The sequence below is a fragment of the Micropterus salmoides genome, unplaced genomic scaffold (assembly GCF_014851395.1).
Source record: "Micropterus salmoides isolate LMB-PRFRI ecotype aquatic unplaced genomic scaffold, ASM1485139v1 Ms_hic_scaffold_16, whole genome shotgun sequence".
NCBI classification, from domain to species: domain Eukaryota; kingdom Metazoa; phylum Chordata; class Actinopteri; order Centrarchiformes; family Centrarchidae; genus Micropterus; species Micropterus salmoides.
In genome coordinates, this window is record NW_024040707.1 from 335,899 (window position 1) to 358,551 (window position 22,653).

A 22,653-nucleotide genomic window follows, 5' to 3' on the forward strand; every position below is an offset into this window, starting at 1 on the left:
GTCTCCTCTCTCGTCTCCTCTCCTGTCTCCTCTCTCGTCTCCTCTTCTGTCTCCTCTCCTGTCTCCTCTCTCGTCTCCTCTCCTTTCCTCCCTTGTCTCCTCTCTTGTCTCCTCTCTCATCTCCTCTTCTGTCTCCTCTCTCGTCTCCTCTCCTGTCCTCCTAGTCTCACAAACACAAACTCATCTCTGTGAAAACAAACGCCGCAGCCCTGATGACGTCCTGAAGGTCAGAGGGCGGCCATGTTTTCAACCTCTTCTTTCTCCCCCCCCAGGTGCACTTCCTGTGTCAGCAGTGTGTTTCCGTGTCACTGGTGTAAATATCGTCACGTCTGCACCAACAACCTGCAGGACTGCTCCTTCCAGGAGGGGCGGGTCAGCAACATGGAGGTACACGCTCGCACACTTGCACATCCATTTACTTCTGTTGATGTGAGCACAGTTTGCCCTCAGCTCTAACCTGAAGGAGCAGCTCTGCACTTATAGCTTTAGCTGACTCTCTGATAGGCGGAGGCTCCTGCCACATTACCCCGTGTTCATTATAACACTCAGACCTTCTGCTGCGTTTCCTCGCGTCCAGACTGAAACGTTGAAGTGTGAAAACGCTGCTCAGCCCGTTCTGGTTTTAAACTCCGGGGCGGCGTGTTCGTGCCGACGGGTGGAAACGATGACGCTCACGTTTGGCTTCCTGATTGGCCCTGATCAGTCGGTCGGAGCAGAAACACGATGCTGCTGACAGAGTTTTATTAAAGTATTCTGTTGTGTGTAAATAACTCTTCTACACTTGTCCTCTTAAATGTAGAAAATAAGGTTCTTCAACCACAACGCACTCTCTCTCTACTAAAATCTAATTACCGAGAATGATCAAAAGAATTTGTTAGAAAAATACACTTTGAAATATAAAATTCCTTACTGAAAACCCACAGGGACTTCCATGTTTTCCACATGTAGGAGTCGCGCTACCACATGTGTTTCACGTGTGATCCCACAGGGAATTTACATGAGTTTCACACATTACACCATGGGACTGTATATTTCACATGTGATTTTAACACATTTTCACATGTAAAATGTTTACGAGCCACATGTGGATTTTCTGTAAGTGACGTTTTTAGAATAAAATTGTTTATTTATGTTTTCATATGTTTTATTTTATGCTGTCAAACAGAGCTACTTTAGTTATTTATAGTTTTCCAGCTGTGAATCCTCAGAGAGGGTGAAGAGCAGAGATGGAGGTCAGAGCTGCTCTCGCTCCGTCATTACATGGTTCAGTAAACAAACAGTAAAGCCTCAGGTCATCGGTGAAGGACACACACACTCTCACACTCACACACACTCTCACACACTCAGTGACGATGTGGTTTAAGAATCAGAAAACAGACAGTGATCACAGTGACGGTCGGTTCAGGTGTCACCAGAGTGAACTGCAGAGTGATTACAGATCACTGAGCTGCTCTCAGGCTGCTCGTTAGCTCGTTAGCATGGGTTGCCTCGTTATTGGTGCTCGGTGTCATTGCAGGGTGACAGTAACAACCTCCGATTGGCTAATTGGGTAATGGAAGATGAATAGCCTCTTAATTGACATGAAAGCGTCCAATCACAGCAATTAATGTTAATTACCCTGCAGTTAGGCTGACGAAAGAGAGAGAGAGAGAGAGAGAGAGAGAGAGATGTGAGTCTGAGAGGAGGCAGAGACGAAGAGAAAGGCGGCTTCATTTTTGTTTCTTATCCAACCAGGTGAAGCTGAGCTGAGAGGGAGGAAGAGTTACTGTGTATTCAGACCAATCAAGGTGAATTTCCTAACGCAGGTTTTATCGCTGGACAGCTGCTCAGTGTTCACACACAACGAGAGAAGGCTCTGTCCTCGACTTCTCCCTGCAGTTTAGTAGCTCTCCGTCGACCAGCGGAGTTTTACTTCCCCGCTCTGCCTGGCCCTCTCCACACAACGCTCTGAAGCCATCGGTGATGTCCGAACAATCTCACCGCTGACAGGCTATCGCAACTCAGCGTCACGCAAATTTCTCGCTCGAGTTGGCCGGCGCAGCGCCACCTCCGCTCTGCCCGACAAGAAATTGCGGCTCTCTGCTTCTTTGCATTGACTATGTATGTAAATGCTTCGCTTTTGGTCTGAAAGCATCATTAGAGAAGGAGGTAAAGTCAGAGAGGGAGGAAGAGGAGCTGCTCTGACTGCTGAAAATGAAGAGAACCAGTGAAAAACAGTGTGACAGGTTTAAATTGAGTTGAGTTTCCTGTAACAGAGACAAGAGTTGATGGTTCTTCTTGATTTGCAGATGTATTGATACCTGATAGCTCAGGGATCTGAACTGTAGCTGTATCACTACTGATCAATAATGTGAAATGTGAGACTGAAGAGGCCTCTAAAGAAAGAGAGAGGAGATCTGATTCATCGATCAATATTCAAACAGGCCTTCTTTACTTTTAAGCCCACACGGAGGAGTTCATGAGGAAATATTTCTGTAGCGAGAAAACGTTAAAATAACTCACAGTGAGACATTAAAGCGTTATTATACACAGAACATTACACAAGGTCTGTGTGATCAATTAATAACAAAAAGTGAAACCAAGAGGCAGTTTGTAGTGTTTGGAAATAAAAACGTTTTCAGAAAGTTTAGTCTCTGAGCAGAAGGCAAGGGTTGGATTAATGTGGAGGATTTAACTTGTCGAGCAGAGACGCTGCTTCAGTGTGATAAAATGCAGTTTTATTTATACATGGTTCATAACAAAAGCATCTACAATACACTTTTCAACAGTAAAGGAAATGGTACATCAGTACAAATGAATAGTAGTATTAATAATGATCCTAAAGGCCCATTTATACTCCTGCGTAGGGTCTAGGTGCGTAGCCAGGCATTCATACTTGTGCGTCGGTGTCTGCATTTACACCCCCAAACACTAGTCGGCTGTAGCTCCACAGTGTCCACTGTGTTGACTTTTGCCGGGCGAGCAGGTTAACTTCGTGTTAGCCCTACGCTAACATGAATGGGGGTAAAATTGTAAACGTGCGGCTGGTGTAACCTTTCAAATGTTATCGACCGAGTGGATCACATTCTGATAGTGAAACGAGTCATTTCGTTCAGGTTGTGACGGTCAAATATATTGATCCACCGTGTTACAGCCGCTGTTTTGGCCGCGAGTAAAAGTTACTTCAAAGCACGGGCACTTCCTGTCGGCTCGGAGGCGTTGCAAGGCTACCCAGCCGACCAATCACAGAGCTTACAGTCCGCGTCGCCTTGACTTGTAGTTACATTTTTGAGGAGGTGCACGTTAGGCTACGGCGTAGGTGACGGCGTAGGGTACGGGGCTACGCCGTGGATTTGACGCAGAAGTATAAATTGCACTTAACTCAACAAATGAGTCAGAATGCCAGCATCAACTTCCTGTGAGCATGTAAATTAATCCTCCACATGTTGTCTATTTGTTACCTATTTACACAGAGGTTCAACACAGGCTGCTTTACATGGAGTCTTCCGATCAATTTTTGATGAGCTCTCAGAACAGTCCCCATATGGCTGCTGAAGGAGTCCCACAGGGATCAATATTAGACCCCTGCTGTTTCCTCTGTCCATGAATAACACCGGTGTCCGTTTCTACGCTGATGATAGCATCTTGTTTACCTTCAGCTGTAACACAAACCAGACCTCCTCCAGAGACAGTCGGCTTCAGACGACCCTCAGACCTGTAATCAGCTTAAACCATCAACTTCTTTTAAACACGAACAAAAATGAAACCCGTCAAAAGTGGACGTTATGCATGGCTGTGATAAACAAGAAATAGAGGTTGCAAACTGGAAACAAAACCAGCTGCATGGAACTGAGGGCCAGTGAATTTACAGACTGTACTTTCCGTCAACATTACGTTATCAGTTAATATTTAGATGATTGATGAACAAACCACAGAACAAACCTCGACAGGGAACTGTGAGGACAAAATAATCATTGATAATTTGTAATCGCGCTAAAATGTTATATAATTAATGGTGATTTTTAGGTCATATCGCCAAGCTCTAACATCAACCTTTTCTAATGCGATGCTTCAAAATGTGCATAAAGATACGGAAATACGACTAATGAAACTGAGGTGTTGTTCATGTTGGATTTTATTCTGCCTGCAGCAGCTTGTTGACACGTCTGTAGTTCTTTGTACCAGCTGGTACAGGTCAGATACTGTAGCTGTCCAGGAGGCTGGTGTGAACGGGATTCAGACTCGGGAGTTTCGGCCTGCTTCTGTTTTCATGCCGCTGCTGTCAGAAAGCAAAGGTGCGCGTGTGGCATATGGAGGTTTTGGAACGTGTCTCGTTAGAATACAAACACTTCCTGTTTGAGCCGAGTGTTTGGTCTTCTTCAGCTTGGCTTCACCTGAGATGTGTTACAGTTTCACTCATCATCAGCTTCACGTAAGAATCCTCTCTGCCGCTGTGTTGGAGCAACAGAGCTGTCACAGGTGAGCCGAGCGTTTGGATGAATGTCGAGTGTTGAGACACGCGCGCGCTGTCACGCCGTCTCCACAGCCGCTGCTGGCGTCCGCTGTGCTCTGGTCCACTTCCTGTGGAGCTAATGGTCTTCCTGTCAGTCACAAGGCAATTAATTGCCGTGGCGATGCTCGTTAATAAAGGTGTCACCCCACTGAGAGACACGGTCAGAGTGTGTGTGTGTTTCCAGCCGCCGCAGGAAGTCGGATCTGTCACCATCTGTCCTGAACACACACTGACGACAGAGTGAGACAGAGGACACACAGCCTGTTGTGGGATTTTCAGGATCTGTCCATAAAAACACATAATAACATTTCCAACAGTCATCGTCTGTTCTTAGTAACTGTGTTCTCTCTGGCTCCGCCCACCGCCAACACTCAGACCACAGGACTGGATACGGCTCTCCCTCCCAGATTGATTGACAGGTGCTAACGGGCGCTAACAGTTGGAGGGTTATTAATCATTTCTGATGCTGCCACATTTAAAGCCGCTCTAATCAATAATTCATATTAACAGAGGAGAATAAATAAGCAGCGGCTTCACAGGCGCTCGACAGGAGCCGGTGGTTTCAGAGGGTCCCAAATGGCTTCTGAAGGAGTCCCACAGGGGCCAGAATTAGGCCCCCTGCTGTTTAAATGAACTACAAGAGAAACTGTTGAATTATGAGAATATTCTGTCCTGGATGTAACTCCCCTCCTTCTCCCTCCCCCCTCTTGCCGCAGGGTTGTCCTCAGATCCTCCCCACCTCTGACATCCTGGTCCCGGCCGGGATGGTTCGTCCAATCACGCTGCGGGCTCGTAACCTCCCGCAGCCTCAGTCGGGTCAGAAGAACTACGAGTGTGTGTTCAACATCCAGGGAAAAGTCCAGCGCATCCCGGCGGTCCGCTTCAACTCGTCCTGCATCCAGTGCCAGAACACCTCGGTGAGACACACTACACTACCCAGCATGCACCGCTCCTCGGGTCACACAGGGCGTCCAGTGTTTCAGTATTCAGGCGTATGAATATCAGTACTACTAGCAGAAGTGGCAGTACTAGTAGTAGCATTAGTAGTAATAATAGTAGTGAAAGTATTACCAGTAGTCGCAGTACTAGTAGCAATATAAAAGTACATCTCCCTCCATCTCTGCGGCTGTTCTGGCGACCTTGGTGTGTGTGATGACCTGGTGGCCCCCAGGGGTCAGAGGTCAGGCTTCAGGTGGACAGCCAGTATGGATTTGTCTGACTGGGATTCAAATATCAACACACACACACACACACACAGTGTGCAGATTGATTATTGTCCTTTACTGAGACGACACTCGCCGTCCTGCATTCTGAGAACACACACACACCAACTGTTGTCCGTCTGCTCATTTCCTGTCCTTCATCTGTCTTCCTGTCGGTAAGCCCGCCCCGAAATCGCTGCGCACACACATTATGTGCTGACATACCGCCGCTACATGCAGACAGCAGCACACACACAGATGGTCAGTGTGTCTGTATTTAATTAAGTTACTATTCCCAGAGGAAATTGGCCATTTAGTACCACACACACACACACACACACACACACACACACACACACACACACAACATTCTGCACAGACTCTGTTCAGCCTTCAAAATAAAAGCACAGCATCAGGGTTCAGTCAAGAGAATTCACTCAGAGCCACTAAATGAGTGAACACGCATGGTCGCTGCGTGGTCGCTGCGTGGTCGCTGCCGCTGCGTGGTCCCTGCGTGGTCGCTCAGGAAGAGTTCTTGCTTTCAGACACGCTCAGATGAACATGAGTCAGGGCCTGGTTAGCCTTGCTTCGCATAAAGACTGGGAACGGGGGGAACAGCTAGCCTGGCTCTGCCTCGGCTGGATGGATGATCATGTGATGAAGTCCACAGGTGGAAGCAGAGAGCTGAGGGATGAAGGCCTGATGTGAACAGACAGAGGATAATAAAACCTCTTCAGTCACTCCATCTTTGCCTGCAGTTGTTTCTTTCCTTTCTCATCCCTACTTCATTATTTCTCTCTCTCGTCTTTTTTTTCCTCTTCACACACAGTATTAGATAAAGAAGATGAATAATATTTCATCACCTTCTGGTGAATCCAGTGTAGTTCTCCTGGGGTCTGATTCCTTCAGTCTCTTTCCGTTTATTTTATTTCTTCTCTTCAGATTTGATGCTCGTCAGGGTTTTTTTGGACCTGTGAAGACCTCCAGTCCCGGTTTGTCCCAGATCTCAGAAAATTATTATTTTCAGTTTTTATTAAAGCACAAAGGCTCTAAATTTATCTGTTTTACAATGTACAGCCTATTCTGTAGCGCGTCCTTGGGTTTATGAAAGGGGCTGTATAAAGTTGTTATTATTATTACTACAAGAGAGTCGTGGCCAAAAAGGCAGAAATCACAGTAAGAAATGCAGAGAATGAGACGGTTACTGATCCCACACTGAGGAAATTTACTTCTTACAGCAGCTGCAGATAGAACAAAACACAACAGAGAGAAAAGTACACATTACGTAAAAAGTAGAATAGAACTACATATATATATATATATATATATATATATATATATATAAACACTGCACATGGAGCAGCAGGAGGTAAAAGGCACGGTGTGGAAATAAATAAATAAATGTAATTGCACAGGACAAAAATATATTCAGCAGTATCATTTAGAGTAAATAATATATATATGTGTGTAATTGAATGGTACAGGAAATAGCTTTGGTGTTAATATGTGCTATATATATTCTACAGTATGAAGATTAACACAAGTTTTAATAAACTCTCTGAAGGTTTCATTTGACAGGAAGTTTAGCCAAAATGTTTTTAAACGTTACAACATGGTCTTCCTCCAAATTTTCAGTGACTTTCATCCAGTTACATCGTATAAATAAACCACAGCGTCTGAATGGTGAACGCGATCTGGGCTGTGCAGTAGTGAGAGCGATGCATATAAACACACCGCGGGGGTGGGGGGGGGGGGTTATCGGAGAGGAAAAAACAACAGGGAGAGAAACAGCAGCAGGACTGAAGTTTATCGTCCCGACGGGGGAAGTTTTTCCTGGTGAATAACACGGACGTGACATCACGGGGCTCAGCAGACACCAGAGAGAAGACGGGTCATACTGAGAGCGCCTTCTGCCCAAAAACACATTTTACTGCTACATGAGTACTTTTGCTGTGGTACTTTAACTACATTAGCTGATTATACTTTAGTACTGGTAGTATTGGTGTGACCAATCTGACCACAGCATGAGTAGCAATACTGGTAGGGGAAGTAGTAGCAGAATAACCATACTGGTAGTAGCATTGGTAGTAGTAGTACTAGTAGTGGAAGTAGTAGCAATACTGGGAGTAGTAGTGGAAGTAGTAGCAATACTGGGAGTAGTAGTACTAGTAGTGGAAGTAGTAGCAATACTGGTAGTAGCAGTGGAAGTAGTAGCAATACTGGTAGTAGCAGTGGAAGTAGTAGCAATACTGGTAGTAGCATTGGTAGTAGTGGAAGTAGTAGCAATACTGGTAGTAGCATTGGTGGTAGTGGAAGTAGTAGCAATACTGGTAGTAGCATTGGTGGTAGTGGAAGTAGTAGCAATACTGGTGGTAGTGGAAGTAGTAGCAATACTGGTAGTAGTGGAAGTAGTAGCAATACTGGTAGTAGTGGAAGTAGTAGTAATACTGGTAGTAGTGGAAGTAGTAGCAATACTGGTAGTAGTAGTGGAAGTAGTAGCAATACTGGTAGTAGCAGTGGAAGTAGTGGAAGTAGTAGCAATACTGGTAGTAGCAGTGGAAGTAGTAGCAATACTGGTAGTAGCATTGGTAGTAGTGGAAGTAGAAGCAATACTGGTAGTAGCGGTGGAAGTAGTAGCAATACTGGTAGTAGCATTGGTAGTAGTGGAAGTAGAAGCAATACTGGTAGTAACATTGGTAGTAGTGGAAGTAGTAGCAATACTGGTAGTAGCATTGGTAGTAGTGGAAGTAGTAGCAATACTGGTAGTAGCATTGGTAGTAGTGGAAGTAAAAGCAATACTGGTAGTAACATTGGTAGTAGTGGAAGTAGTAGCAATACTGGTAGTAGCATTGGTAGTAGTAGTAGTGGAAGTAGTAGCAATACTGGTAGTAGCAGTGGAAGTAGTAGCAATACTGGTAGTAGCATTGGTAGTAGTAGTAGTGGAAGTAGTAGCAATACTGGTAGTAGCAGTGGAAGTAGTAGCAATACTGGTAGTAGCATTGGCAGTAGTAGTAGTGGAAGTAGTAGCAATACTGGTAGTAGTAGTGGAAGTAGTAGCAATACTGGTAGTAGCAGTGGAAGTAGTGGAAGTAGTAGCAATACTGGTAGTAGCAGTGGAAGTAGTAGCAATACTGGTAGTAGCATTGGTAGTAGTGGAAGTAGTAGCAATACTGGTAGTAGCATTGGTGGTAGTGGAAGTAGTAGCAATACTGGTAGTAGCATTGGTAGTAGTGCAAGTAGTAGCAATACTGGTAGTAGCATTGGTAGTAGCAATACTGGTAGTAGTGGAAGTAGTAGCAATATTGGTAGTAGCATTGGTAGTAGTGGAAGTAGTAGCAATACTGGTAGTAGTGGAAGTAGTAGCAATACTGGTAGTAGTGGAAGTAGTAGCAATACTGGTAGTAGTAGTGGAAGTAGTAGCAATACTGGTAGTAGTAGTGGAAGTAGTAGCAATACTGGTAGTAGTAGTGGAAGTAGTAGCAATACTGGTAGTAGCAGTGGAAGTAGTGGAAGTAGTAGCAATACTGGTAGTAGTAGTGGAAGTAGTAGCAATACTGGTAGTAGCAGTGGAAGTAGTGGAAGTAGTAGCAATACTGGTAGTAGCAGTGGAAGTAGTGGAAGTAGTAGCAATACTGGTAGTAGCATTGGTAGTAGTGGAAGTAGAAGCAATACTGGTAGTAACATTGGTAGTAGTGGAAGTAGTAGCAATACTGGTAGTAGCATTGGTAGTAGTGGAAGTAGTAGCAATACTGGTAGTAGCATTGGTAGTAGTGGAAGTAAAAGCAATACTGGTAGTAACATTGGTAGTAGTGGAAGTAGTAGCAATACTGGTAGTAGCAGTGGAAGTAGTAGCAATACTGGTAGTAGCATTGGTAGTAGTAGTAGTGGAAGTAGTAGCAATACTGGTAGTAGCAGTGGAAGTAGTAGCAATACTGGTAGTAGCAGTGGAAGTAGTGGAAGTAGTAGCAATACTGGTAGTAGCATTGGTAGTAGTGGAAGTAGTAGCAATACTGGTAGTAGCAGTGGAAGTAGTAGCAATACTGGTAGTAGCAGTGGAAGTAGTAGCAATACTGGTAGTAGCATTGGTAGTAGTGGAAGTAGAAGCAATACTGGTAGTAACATTGGTAGTAGTGGAAGTAGTAGCAATACTGGTAGTAGCATTGGTAGTAGTGGAAGTAGTAGCAATACTGGTAGTAGCATTGGTAGTAGTGGAAGTAGAAGCAATACTGGTAGTAGCATTGGTAGTAGTGGAAGTAGAAGCAATACTGGTAGTAGCATTGGTAGTAGTGGAAGTAGTAGCAATACTGGTAGTAGCAGTGGAAGTAGTAGCAATACTGGTAGTAGCATTGGTAGTAGTGGAAGTAGTAGCATTGGTAGTAGTAGCAATACTGGTAGTAGCATTGGTAGTAGTAGCAATACTGGTAGTAGCATTGGTAGTAGTAGCAATACTGGTAGTAGCATTGGTAGTAGTGGAAGTAGTAGCAATACTGGTAGTAGCATTGGTAGTAGTGGAAGTAGTAGCAATACTGGTAGTAGCAGTGGAAGTAGTAGCAATACTGGTAGTAGCAGTGGAAGTAGTAGCAATACTGGTAGTAGCAGTGGAAGTAGTAGCAATACTACTGGTAGTAGCATTGGTAGTAGTGGAAGTAGTAGCAATACTACTGGTAGTAGCATTGGTAGTAGTGGAAGTAGTAGCAATACTGGTAGTAGCATTGGTAGTAGTGGAAGTAGAAGCAATACTGGTAGTAGCATTGGTAGTAGTGGAAGTAGTAGCAATACTGGTAGTAGCATTGGTAGTAGTGGAAGTAGAAGCAATACTGGTAGTAGCATTGGTAGTAGTGGAAGTAGAAGCAATACTGGTAGTAGCATTGGTAGTAGTAGCAATACTGGTAGTAGCATTGGTAGTAGTGGAAGTAGTAGCAATACTGGTAGTAGCATTGGTAGTAGTAGCAATACTGGTAGTAGCAATACTGGTAGTAGCATTGGTAGTAGTGGAAGTAGTAGCAATACTGGTAGTAGCATTGGTAGTAGTGGAAGTAGTAGCAATACTGGTAGTAGCATTGGTAGTAGTAGCAATACTGGTAGTAGCAATACTGGTAGTAGCATTGGTAGTAATGGAAGTAGTAGCAATACTGGTAGTAGCATTGGTAGTAGTAGCAATACTGGTAGTAGCAATACTGGTAGTAGCATTGGTAGTAGTGGAAGTAGTAGCAATACTGGTAGTAGCATTGGTAGTAGTAGCAATACTGGTAGTAGCAATACTGGTAGTAGCAATGGCATCACATTCTCCCACTCACACACACTGATGGAACAGCCATCGGGGGCCATTCAGGGTTCAGTATTTTAACCAAGGACACTTCGACATGCAGCCTGGAGGAGCCGGGGATCGAACCACCGGGAACTAAGGCGCAACCCGCTCTCTCTCCTGAGCCACAGGAAGTCATTCAGCACAGAGAACCTACAGATACTGTAACTGAGGAAGATGGCACCGAGCTTCTCCCATAACACAGCAGCCTGAGTTTTGAAGCCGCTCTGTTGGGCTCAGCTGGCTGCTTTTAATGGAAAATCAGGGCACACACACACACACACACACACGCACGCACACACACGCACACACACGCACGCACGCACACACATGCACACACGCACACACACACACGCGCTCTCTCTCGATTGGTCGTGGTATTCCACATATTTTAGCGGTGTGGTCATCGCTCCAACACACACACACAGTGTTATGAATAATGTGGTCGTTCTTGCCGCTCTGCAGAAAAGATCATTTTAATATCAACGCTTTATTAATTGCAGCCGTGTGTGTGTGTGTGTGTGTGTGTCTGTCAGTGTGTGTGTGAGGTTAAAGCATTAAACCCTGGTTGGATCGTGAAGTATTTTTTGCTGAGGAAGGAATACTGAACTGCTGTGACTTAATGAAAATTGTTAATTTTGCGAACATGAGCGTGCACGTGTTAATGTCTGAGTTTATGTGTGTGAGCGTGCACGTGTTTGTGTGCGCATGCAGCTGGTGTGTGGTACAGTAGACTTTTACAGTAGATATTTAAGTAAGATTATACAGCTTAATTAATCCATCGGTTTGTGTGTGTGTGCGCTATAAGTTAATGAAATGAGCAGACGAGTCATTAAGAAGCATTGATTTTCAATGTTTCAGAAAACTCCACCTCTCGCTCTCTACTTGTGTGTGCGTGTGCGCGTGCATGCTCGTGTGTGTTTGTGGCGTCAGATTATCTCGTGCCGCTCGAGTCGAGTTGACATGTTCGAGACCTCGCCGTCTTTTCAGCGGCGCTGGAGATGAGTTGTGTTGTTCAGACTACACACTGACACACAGTTATATTTTCGTTCCATTAACACCCCACTGTTTACCTGAGACTGGGACCTGCAGGTAGACCAGGTTCCCATCAGCTCCAAATCCATTATGTTGTTTCTCTGACTGCTTTTTGTTGGTAACCATGGAGACCTGTGTTCGCCATGACAACGCCACTCCGCTCTGCGTGTGTGTCTATTTTCCATCTCTTTTTATTTAAAGCTGAGTCTACCCTTTATGGACAGGCTTTGTGTCCTTTGTAGTACTACTGTACTTTTACTGCTACTGGACCTGTTGGTGTAGTACGGACAGCCGTGTAAATACTACCTCCATGCAGTGTTGGCTGTAGTAATACTACTGTCGAGACCAAGACCAGACCTCGTTATATTTTCCTCCCAAATGTAGCTGCAGGTCTCAGTTTACCGTTTCTCCGTTTCTTCTTTAATTAAAACGTCTTCCTACCGCTGCATCATAATTAACACATAATTGAATTCTCTGTTTGCCAATTAGAAAGTGTCAAACTATTTAAATGATGTTTCCTCTCTGCAGTACTGGTACGAGGGCGACGAGGCTGGTGATCTCCCCGTGGATTTCTCTATTGTCTGGGATGGAGATTTCTTCATCGACAAGCCTTCATCTATGAAAGGTAAAAGCTGTTTATCATCAGAAACACAAACAGCTTCACAGGAGCCATAAACCATCCTCACAAAGTGGGACTGCTGTCTTCATTTAATGATAAGATCAATAAAAACATGTATGGACTGTATAATACACATTTTAGTGCACAAAGAATGACTTCTTTAAATTAGAGACACACTTTTCATCACATTGACTGTAATCCCACTGTTAGTCACATTCATCATAATAATATAATAATGAAAATGTTAATACAAACTGCTTTCCAAGAGAAGTTAAAAGTGAAATACAGTGACAGGAAGTGGCGCAGCAGAAGAACAGTACAACATGAATGAAAGAATAAAATTGTGTAAACTCAGATTAGAAGTCAACTTTAGTACAGAAAAAGAATTGAGCTCTACAACAGTTACCATCAGTTATTCGTGGTGGTTTATGGTATTTAGTACCTTATAATCTGGTTTTCAGTGCTTTGTTTTGTGTACAGCAGAAACCCATGAACTGTAAGGTTACTTGTCATTACTCTAAAGGGGAACTTTCAACAAGGAAAACTTTAGATCATTTGAACTGTTGATCTTGTCCGTGTTGCTCAGCGTTGCTGTATAAGTGTGAGGCTCAGCGCTCCAGCTGCGGTCAGTGCCTGAAAGCTCCTGCGGCCTTCGAATGCGGATGGTGCACCGAAACCAGGAAGTGTCTCCTGCGGCAACACTGTCCTACACCTGAACAGAACTGGATGCACCACGGTCGCCACAACCTGCGCTGCAGCCACCCGCGCATCGCCAAGGTAGGGAATTACGCCCACAACCTGGTGTTGTAGTCAAGACCACCCAAACCAAGACCAGGTCATGGCCTGGACCAGAATGTATCGAGACCGAGTCAAGACTGAGACTGAGAAAGGTTAAGACAAAGTCTAGACTAAGACCAAGGAAGGGCAAGACTGAGTCACCAGGAAACGGCGTCCTTATGGCCTCTCAGATGCTTTTACTGTGAAGCATTTGTGCAGATGTAAATCCTGAAAGAGAAAATGCCTGACCAGCTGTGCGGTGATGATGTGGAGGCTGATACACTAATACACATAATAAAGTAAAGTCCTGCTTCTCTCTGTAGTCGCACCTGAACATTAATACCTGATACGTATTGATCTCCGGCTCCTCCCCCACAGATCGACCCTCTGACAGGTCCTCGGGAGGGGGGGACGCGGGTGACGATCGAGGGGGAGAACCTGGGTCTGCAGGTGAAGGAGATCGCTCACGTTCAGGTTGCCGGAGTCCGCTGTAACCCCGTCCCCTCGCAGTACATCAGCGCCGAGAGGTCAGTCTGTGTTAGCGTGTTGGTACGAACACGTGACGGAACGTGTCGGAGGCGTGTGCTGACTCTCTCTCTGTCCGCAGGATCGTGTGCGACATGGCCGAAGCTCTGCTGCCTCACTCTCCGGGCGGTCCGGTCGAGCTCTGCATCGGCGTCTGCAGCGCCGAGTACCGAACCCTCTCCACCCAGACCTACTCCTTCGTGGTGAGTCTACATGCAGCACGAAGAAGGTAGATGTGTGTGTAGGAGAGCAGGGAAACTCCAGGGATTATCGTTTAATCATAAAACGAGCAGGTGAAAGAAACAAACGCATAACTAAGTTTATATACTGATGTGAAGATGCAAGTTAAAGAAGCCCAGGTAGAATAACAGAGAAGGTCTCAGAATTGATTTTATGAAAAGAAATACTCACAGGTGTTAAAGGTTTTCATGTGAACAGGTGATACCTGATCAGCTGCTTCCACTGGTTTCCAGTTGGCTGAATTAAAAGCATCTGGTTGAGACGGGATGTGTCAGCTGCCCCCCAACGGTGGTATACAATGATGTGGATAAATTAAGGAGACCAGGAACTGAAAGCGTGGCACAGCCAGATCATGACACTTCCAAAGTTAACGGCTGTATAATGTGTTTGTAGATATAGTGTGCATACACTCCCCCAACCAAAGTCCATGAAAAAAACATTTTTAGAGTCAAATCTCACTGGAACAGTTTGCTGTCTGTTATTTCTCAAGAATCTACAACAGAAGGTTTTAAGAAGCAGCTGCAGAGGTTCAGGCCTGATTTGTTTTGCAGTCTGGATATTTATTGTTTTGTTTTACCTGTTGATCCATTTTAATGTTTGGTTTGGATTTAACTTTATTGTTGGATGCTACATCCACCCCCCTCCCCTCCAGAGCCCCAGTTTCAGCCGTGTTCGTCCAGAGAAGGGGCCTGTTTCTGGGGGAACCCGACTGACGGTGACGGGTCGACATCTGGACGCCGGCAGCACCGTCACCGTTTACATCGACAAGGAGGAGTGTCTGTTTGTCAAGTCAGTTTGGATCCATAGACGCCAACAAATACGATAAATATTCCGTTTGTGATAAAGAATGATCAGCCAATCGCTGACCTCCTCTGCCCGCCCCTCTCTCCCAGACGGACCAATCGGGAAATAATCTGCATAACTCCCGGCTCCCTAACCGGCTCTGGCCCCGCCTCCATCCGCCTGATGATTGACAGGGCCGAGGTGACGAGCTCGGAGACCAAATACATGTACACAGAGGACCCGACCATCACCGGCATCGAGCCAAACTGGACCATCCTCAAGTAAGTCCTCCAGATCCAAGTCCGCCTGAGGAGTGATCAATAATCACTCAGCGCATCGATCGGTAACCTGAGCGTGTGTGTGTTTGTGTGTGTGCAGCGGCAGTACAGTGATAACAGTGACAGGAACCAACCTGCTGACCATCCAGGAGCCCAAAGTCAGAGCCAAGTACGGAGGAGTGGAAACCAACAACGTAAGAACAGCCTGTAGCTTTACACCAGGGGTTCCCAACATGGGGCCCGGACCCCTCAGGGGTCCCGAGTTAAATCTGAGGGTTCACAAGATGAATCTTTGACCTCATAGATGTCTTTAAACTGTGATGAGTGGTCACGTGACTCTTCAGTGCCGTGACGAGCTGAGACGTGATTCCTGTACTGTGTTGGGAAAAAATTACATTGCGATATGAAGGAATCCAGGCATTTTCACCACATGACTATGTGAAACGAATTAAGCATCCTAGAATTATTGGAATGTTTCTGTAGGAAATAAAAATAAATTGACTGTAAAATGTCTTTATAGTCTGAATACACTTTTTGGGTGCTACCAATCCTTTCTAAAGCTTTTATGCAGTACACATATTTTAAACCAATGAGGAAAATAAAAAGAGCAGCTACACACCAGCCATGGTGGCAATGGTTTTCTCCGGTTCCTCACTTATTTTCAAGTTGTCGTCAACAGCTAACGGGGGCGGGGCCTGCTTTGGTATTTTGATAAACTGATCAAGAAGAATCACGAGCAACAAACTCTGTGTATCCAAAAACCCTTAAATCGGAGTACATTATGTTTCATCAGACTTCTTTTGTAGATTAGTCATGGAAAACGAGAACCGTGCAGGTTTTCCTTTTGTATCAAGCAGCAAAAAAGTTGGTGTTTGAATTAATTTGACTTGCTTGCTTTGTTCTGCGATGTGACTATTGCGCAAGGGCACATTGCGATGTCGATGCTCAAACGATATATTGTGCAGCCCTAGTTCAGATCGTTTAAAAGTTTTATTTTCACCACAAGAACAAGAGAAAGAGCTGAAGAGCTGACCGACCTGTCCTCCGTCTGTCCCTCTAGTTCTGCTCTGTAGTCAACGACAGCACCATGACGTGTCTGGCTCCTGGTTTGGTCTACAGTAAACCCACCCCGCCAGAGGGGGCGCTGCGGCCCGACGAGTTCGGCTTCGTCTTTGACCAGGTAACACACACACACAGTTTCAGAGCACATCACATCATCCCTGGAGGCGGACTTTAACCTGCTTCAGCTAACTCTGACTGTGCACTCAGACCAAATGTACTGTATTCTTTGCCTCACGTTTATCCCGTGAGTTTGACCACTGGACTTGTCGCACAAGTGTTCACACTCAATGCAGTAAAGCGAATAAACACAACCTGCCATTACTACAGCGGGATGAACCCAAAATAACAACAAACGGATCAGAAAATGTTTGAGAACCACTGCCCTGACCTTAAATCAGATCTTTACCCTAAAGGTTTATCAGCTACATTAATAATTGTGTGGAGGGGGGGGGGGTACTGTCACTGTTCACAGAACTTTATTTTGTTAAAAAAAAATAACAAAATACTATTAAATTGAAAGAAATACTGTCTCCTGCCAATTTTAATTTTGTGACTTTGAGTCAGTTCTTCTTCTTTTATATAACGACTTGCTGCTCACTGAAAACAGATTTTCTCCTGGTTAAAGAAAGGTTTAATAAAATACATTTTATCATTTACTTTTGTAGACTTGCATTTTGTCCCCAATAAGAAATCAGAATCCCCGGATTTGACTGTGTAAATACAGTTAGGTCCCCACAACATTAGTGATACCCGACCACATACAGCAGTACAGTAGCTGCAGTGACATCAGAAGAAGTAGATGGAATAAACAGCGGGAATTTAAAGAGCTGCAAACAGTGACGAGAACAGAGCAATAGGATAAGAGAACGCTGTACAGGTGCACACACGGCAATATTAAACATAAAAATGGAGGAAACTTATGAACTAAAACTCGTGAATTAAATGAAAATTGAATCTCGTCACAGATTAGAAACAATTAAAACTTTACTTCCCAGTAGGTTTTTGAAGTAAAAGATTTAGACGTGATAACCCGACAGTGTTTGATGCTGAACCCAGGACGGCTCAGCAGACCCCTGTCAGGTGGTCTGGACCTGGTCTACATCTGAAATATAATTCAGCTGACGGGGAGCTTCTTCTGTTCCGGTCCGCTCTCTGGTCCAGATGAAGCCGACGCTGTGAGGGAGTTTATGCTGTAGTGGTCGTAGTATTTACAGAGTACCAGTATTCAGTCCTGTAGAAACATATTTATGCTGATGTTCTCGTCCCGTCCAGGTCTCCTCTCTGCTGGTCCTGAACTCCACCCCCTTCACACACTACCCCAACCCGACCTTTGATCCCCTGGGGAATTCTGGGATCCTGGAGGTCAAACCAGGGTCACCCATAATCCTCAAGGTGAGAAACAAACACACAGGAAGTCAAGAAGAAGAAGAGACTCGATGCGACCGAGATGTATTTCATGTTCTGCTACTGCATACCGCACTACATTTATTTACTGACGTAATAAATGACAGTGTAATATTATAGGTTAAGAACTGTATTGAGCTCACAGTTTAGAGTGATGAACACATGAACGCATCAGTAAAATAATATCTGTTACATAATGAGTACTTAAATATATTGTGATTCTAATACTTTTGTACTGAAGTATTAATTAGACTGCAGGACTTTTACTTGTAACAGAGTATCTGTGGTATTACTACTACTACAGTAGTACAAGAGTACTCCTTCTGTTCCAGGGTAAGAACCTGATCCCTCCGGCTCCGGGGAACAACCGCCTGAACTACACGGTTCTGATTGGAGAGTCTCCCTGCCTGCTGACCGTGTCAGAGAACCAGCTGCTCTGTGATTCGCCAGATCTCACGGGAGAACAGCGAGTGCTGGTGAGTGATGGGGCCTTGGCCCCGCCCCTTTTTATTTCACCTGTTGCTGATAATTGAACGTGATTGTTGGTGATTGGTTAAAGACTTTTCAGAAGGACTTTAATGGCCGACAAAACATTTTTATCAGTTGATCAGTGAATTAACAAGCAGATTAATTTAAATTAGTCGATCATTTAGGAGGAGAGGGGAGGAAAACAGAGGGGAGGAGGAAGTGCAGCTGCAGGGGGTTATGGGTAATTGGTTTGATGTGAAGATCAGAGGGTGATAAACACACACAGGGTCAAAGTGAAGCCAGACACACTATTGATGCATTATTAAAGCTAGTGATTATTAATCAATACAGAATGTCACTGTAGTGCCTCCTCTGTCTCCCATCAGTTCATCATCATCATCAACTCATCTTCATCATTTATTCATCAGTTTACGAGCCTTCATCTGTTTTATAATCAATATTAATAACTTGTAAAAGGAAACGCTTTAATAAATCATTAATAACTAATACACATAAAACCGTGTGTCTGTGAGACGTCTGTGATCGTCCGAAGAGCTTAAAGCGACAGAACATCTCGATAATGAGACAAAAAGTCATCAAGGAAGAAAAGTTTCAGGTGTGCTGTCAGTCAAGAGGCAGGTGATGGGGGCAGGTGATGGGGGCAGGTGATGGGGGCAGGTGATGGGGGCAGGTGATGGAGGCACATTTGGCAGGTGATGGGGGCAGGTGATGGAGGCACATTTGGCAGGTGATGGGGGCAGGTGATTGGGGCAGGTGATGGAGGCACATTTGGCAGGTGATGGAGGCACATTTGGCAGGTGATGGAGGCAGGTAATGGAGGCACATTTGGCAGGTGATGGAGGCACATTTGGCAGGTGATGGGGGCAGGTGATGGAGGCACATTTGGCAGGTGATGGAGGCAGGTGATGGAGGCACATTTGGCAGGTGATGGAGGCACATTTGGCAGGTGATGGAGGCAGGTAATGGAGGCACATTTGGCAGGTGATGGAGGCACATTTGGCAGGTGATGGGGGCAGGTGATGGAGGCACATTTGGCAGGTGATGGGGGCAGGTGATGGAGGCACATTTGGCAGGTGATGGGGGCAGGTGATGGAGGCACATTGGCAGATGATGGAGGCAGGTGATGGAGGCACATTTGGCAGGTGATGGAGGCACATTTGGCAGGTGATGGGGGCAGGTGATGGAGGCACATTTGGCAGGTGATGGGGGCAGGTGATGGAGGCACATTTGGCAGGTGATGGGGGCAGGTGATGGAGGCACATTTGGCAGGTGATGGGGGCAGGTGATGGAGGCAGGTGATGGAGGCACATTTGGCAGGTGATGGGGGCAGGTGATGGAGGCAGGTGATGGAGGCACATTTGGCAGGTGATCGAGGCACATTTGGCAGGTGATGGGGGCAGGTGATTGGGGCAGGTGATGGAGGCACATTTGGCAGGTGATGGAGGCAGGTGATGGAGGCACATTTGGCAGGTGATGGAGGCACATTTGGCAGGTGATGGAGGCAGGTGATGGAGGCACATTTGGCAGGTGATGGAGGCACATTTGGCAGGTGATGGAGGCAGGTAATGGAGGCACATTTGGCAGGTGATGGGGGCAGGTGATGGAGGCACATTTGGCAGGTGATGGGGGCAGGTGATGGAGGCACATTTGGCAGGTGATGGGGGCAGGTGATGGAGGCACATTGGCAGATGATGGAGGCAGGTGATGGAGGCACATTTGGCAGGTGATGGAGGCAGGTAATGGAGGCACATTTGGCAGGTGATGGAGGCAGGTAATGGAGGCACATTTGGCAGGTGATGGAGGCAGGTAATGGAGGCACATTTGGCAGGTGATGGAGGCACATTTGGCAGGTGATGGGGGCAGGTAATGGAGGCACATTTGGCAGGTGATGGAGGCACATTTGGCAGGTGATGGGGGCAGGTGATGGAGGCACATTTGGCAGGTGATGGGGGCAGGTGATGGAGGCACATTTGGCAGATGATGGAGGCAGGTGATGGAGGCACATTTCGGCAGGTGATGGAGGCACATTGGCAGATGATGGAGGCAGGTGATGGAGGCACATTTTGGCAGGTGATGGAGGCACATTTGGCAGGTGATGGGGGCAGGTGATGGAGGCACATTTGGCAGGTGATGGGGGCAGGTGATGGAGGCACATTTGGCAGATGATGGAGGCACATTTGGCAGGTGATGGAGGCACATTTGGCAGGTGATGGGGGCAGGTGAAGGAGGCACATTTGGCAGGTGATGGAGGCACATTTGGCAGGTGATGGGGGCAGGTGATGGAGGCACATTTGGCAGGTGATGGGGGCAGGTGATGGAGGCACATTTGGCAGATGATGGAGGCACATTTGGCAGGTGATGGAGGCACATTTGGCAGGTGATGGGGGCAGGTGAAGGAGGCACATTTGGCAGGTGATGGAGGCACATTTGGCAGGTGATGGGGGCAGGTGATGGAGGCACATTTGGCAGGTGATGGAGGCACATTTGGCAGGTGATGGGGGCAGGTGATGGAGGCACATTTGGCAGGTGTTGGAGGCAGGAGGTTTCTACCGGGAGCTGAGGTCCCGCTCATTAAAACATTAAACACACTGAATAAAGCCGTTTCATCCCTAATAATAATAATAATACTGTTAGTGTCTTTACAGTTCTGCTGCTATATCTGCAGTGGAAAGCGGGACGGGTCACCAAAGCGAGCTGAGTCGAGCTGGTAGCAGCGGTGGGAACGTGCCAACAGTGTAAATTGAGAGGAAAGAGGCTAGGAACGCTTCATGTTGATTCCAGGGCAGCCCAGCTGTTAACGTCACACTGCTGTTTCTCTCTCTGTAGATCCTAGTCGGCGGTCTGGAGTATTCCCCGGGTACGCTCCATATCTACTCCGACAGCGCCCTGACGCTTCCCGCCATCATCGGCATCGGAGCTGGCGGAGGCGTGTTGCTAATCGCGATCATCGCGGTGCTCATCGCCTACAAGAGGAAGACTCGCGACGCCGACCGGACGCTGAAACGCCTCCAGCTGCAGATGGATAATCTGGAGAGCCGGGTGGCGCTAGAGTGCAAGGAGGGTACGTTGTGTAGCGTGAGGATGTGGTGTTGGTGTCTACTGTTTATAACGAATAACACGATGCTGCTGACAGAGTTTTATTCTTAGTATTCTGTACTGTGTAAATTACTCTTCTACACTTGTCCTCTGCGTGTCTCCGTATTTACTTTGCGTCGACTCCCAGCCTGTTTCCCGCCGCCACCGTCTCTCTGTCCTCCCGTCTTCCTCTCAGTAACAGTTCCACCTCGCCGTCGCTCCGTGCAGAGGAATCTCTGCTGTGGTTCTTCTCCATCGCTGCTCTTCCTTCGTCTCCAGTAGAACTTTCTTCTTCAGCTGCAGAGCAGACAATCTGCTTCCTGATTACACCGGCACGCACACGCTCAGTGTACGTGAACGGTCACAATTTCAGTCGTTTTAATACAGAAGGAGATCGGTTCTGATATGCAGCTACAACGCCGGCGTGGACAGAGCCTGAGAGTTTCAGAGAAATTAAAAAGTTCCTCAGACTCTCATGTCAAAACAAAGATTGTAATCTGTCCAGGTGTTCAGCAGCGACGTTAACCGCCTTTCCTCTTCCTCCCTGCAGCGTTTGCAGAGCTGCAGACGGACATCCAGGAGCTGACCAACGACATGGACGGAGTGAAGATCCCCTTCCTGGAGTACCGGACCTACACCATGAGGGTCATGTTCCCTGGAATAGAAGAACACCCCGTCCTCAAAGAGCTGGACGTACGAACAGCACACTCAGACATCACTTCATTACATTTCTCTACAGAAAACAAACACCAGGAATATTACAGACAGAGCACGAGCTGTGTAGCGAGACAGAACAACCCTCCTCAGTATCTACGCCGTCTGGGCCTCCATGCAGCTTTAATTAAGCGGACGCAGCAGGAAGCTCTGAGCCTCTGTTCTCTGCATCGGCAGCCATGAATTAGATTTTCTCAGATCCTAATAACTAGGTGTGAAAGCAGATCAGTCTCTGGGTGGAAGGAAAAAGTTTCTTTAGTGTGAAGCTGTGTTCTCAGCGGGCCGGTGTCAGCTCCAGAGGTTTTCTTTCTGGTTAATCCACTTATTTCAAGAGGATTTCCTGTTTTTCTGTATATTTGAATTCTGGTTTAGATTTATTAAGGTTTCTTAGAAAATTAGGGTCGGGCAATATGACAGTATAGTGAGGAGGTAAGTGTTCAACTGCTGCCATGATACGTATAGTAACTCACCAAAGTGCATCCACCCCTCACAGTTTAGTAAATATGTGATTCTAGCTATTCATGTGATGACACGGAAGAAATGACCCTTTGCTCCAGTGAAAAGTAGTGAGTGTACAGCTTATAGAACAGTATAAAGTAGTGAGCGTACAGCTTGTATAACAGTGTAAAGTAGTGAGCGTACAGCTTGTATAA

General features: G+C 46.1%; 1 protein-coding gene across 1 annotated transcript in view; it reads left to right on the forward strand.

The window, feature by feature from the left end:
• Nucleotides 1–22,653, forward strand: part of plxna3 (plexin A3) — a 132,229-nt gene that overhangs the window by 92,446 nt on the left and 17,130 nt on the right. Inside the window, exons 12-25 of the mRNA XM_038722619.1 lie at nt 273–387; nt 5,209–5,409; nt 12,563–12,659; nt 13,240–13,430; nt 13,809–13,957; nt 14,038–14,158; nt 14,848–14,984; nt 15,089–15,259; nt 15,357–15,450; nt 16,317–16,436; nt 17,591–17,710; nt 18,055–18,198; nt 21,038–21,272; nt 21,837–21,979. Coding sequence (XP_038578547.1) covers nt 273–387; nt 5,209–5,409; nt 12,563–12,659; nt 13,240–13,430; nt 13,809–13,957; nt 14,038–14,158; nt 14,848–14,984; nt 15,089–15,259; nt 15,357–15,450; nt 16,317–16,436; nt 17,591–17,710; nt 18,055–18,198; nt 21,038–21,272; nt 21,837–21,979 — 2,038 coding nt within the window. The remainder of the gene's footprint in view (nt 1–272; nt 388–5,208; nt 5,410–12,562; nt 12,660–13,239; nt 13,431–13,808; nt 13,958–14,037; nt 14,159–14,847; nt 14,985–15,088; nt 15,260–15,356; nt 15,451–16,316; nt 16,437–17,590; nt 17,711–18,054; nt 18,199–21,037; nt 21,273–21,836; nt 21,980–22,653) is intronic.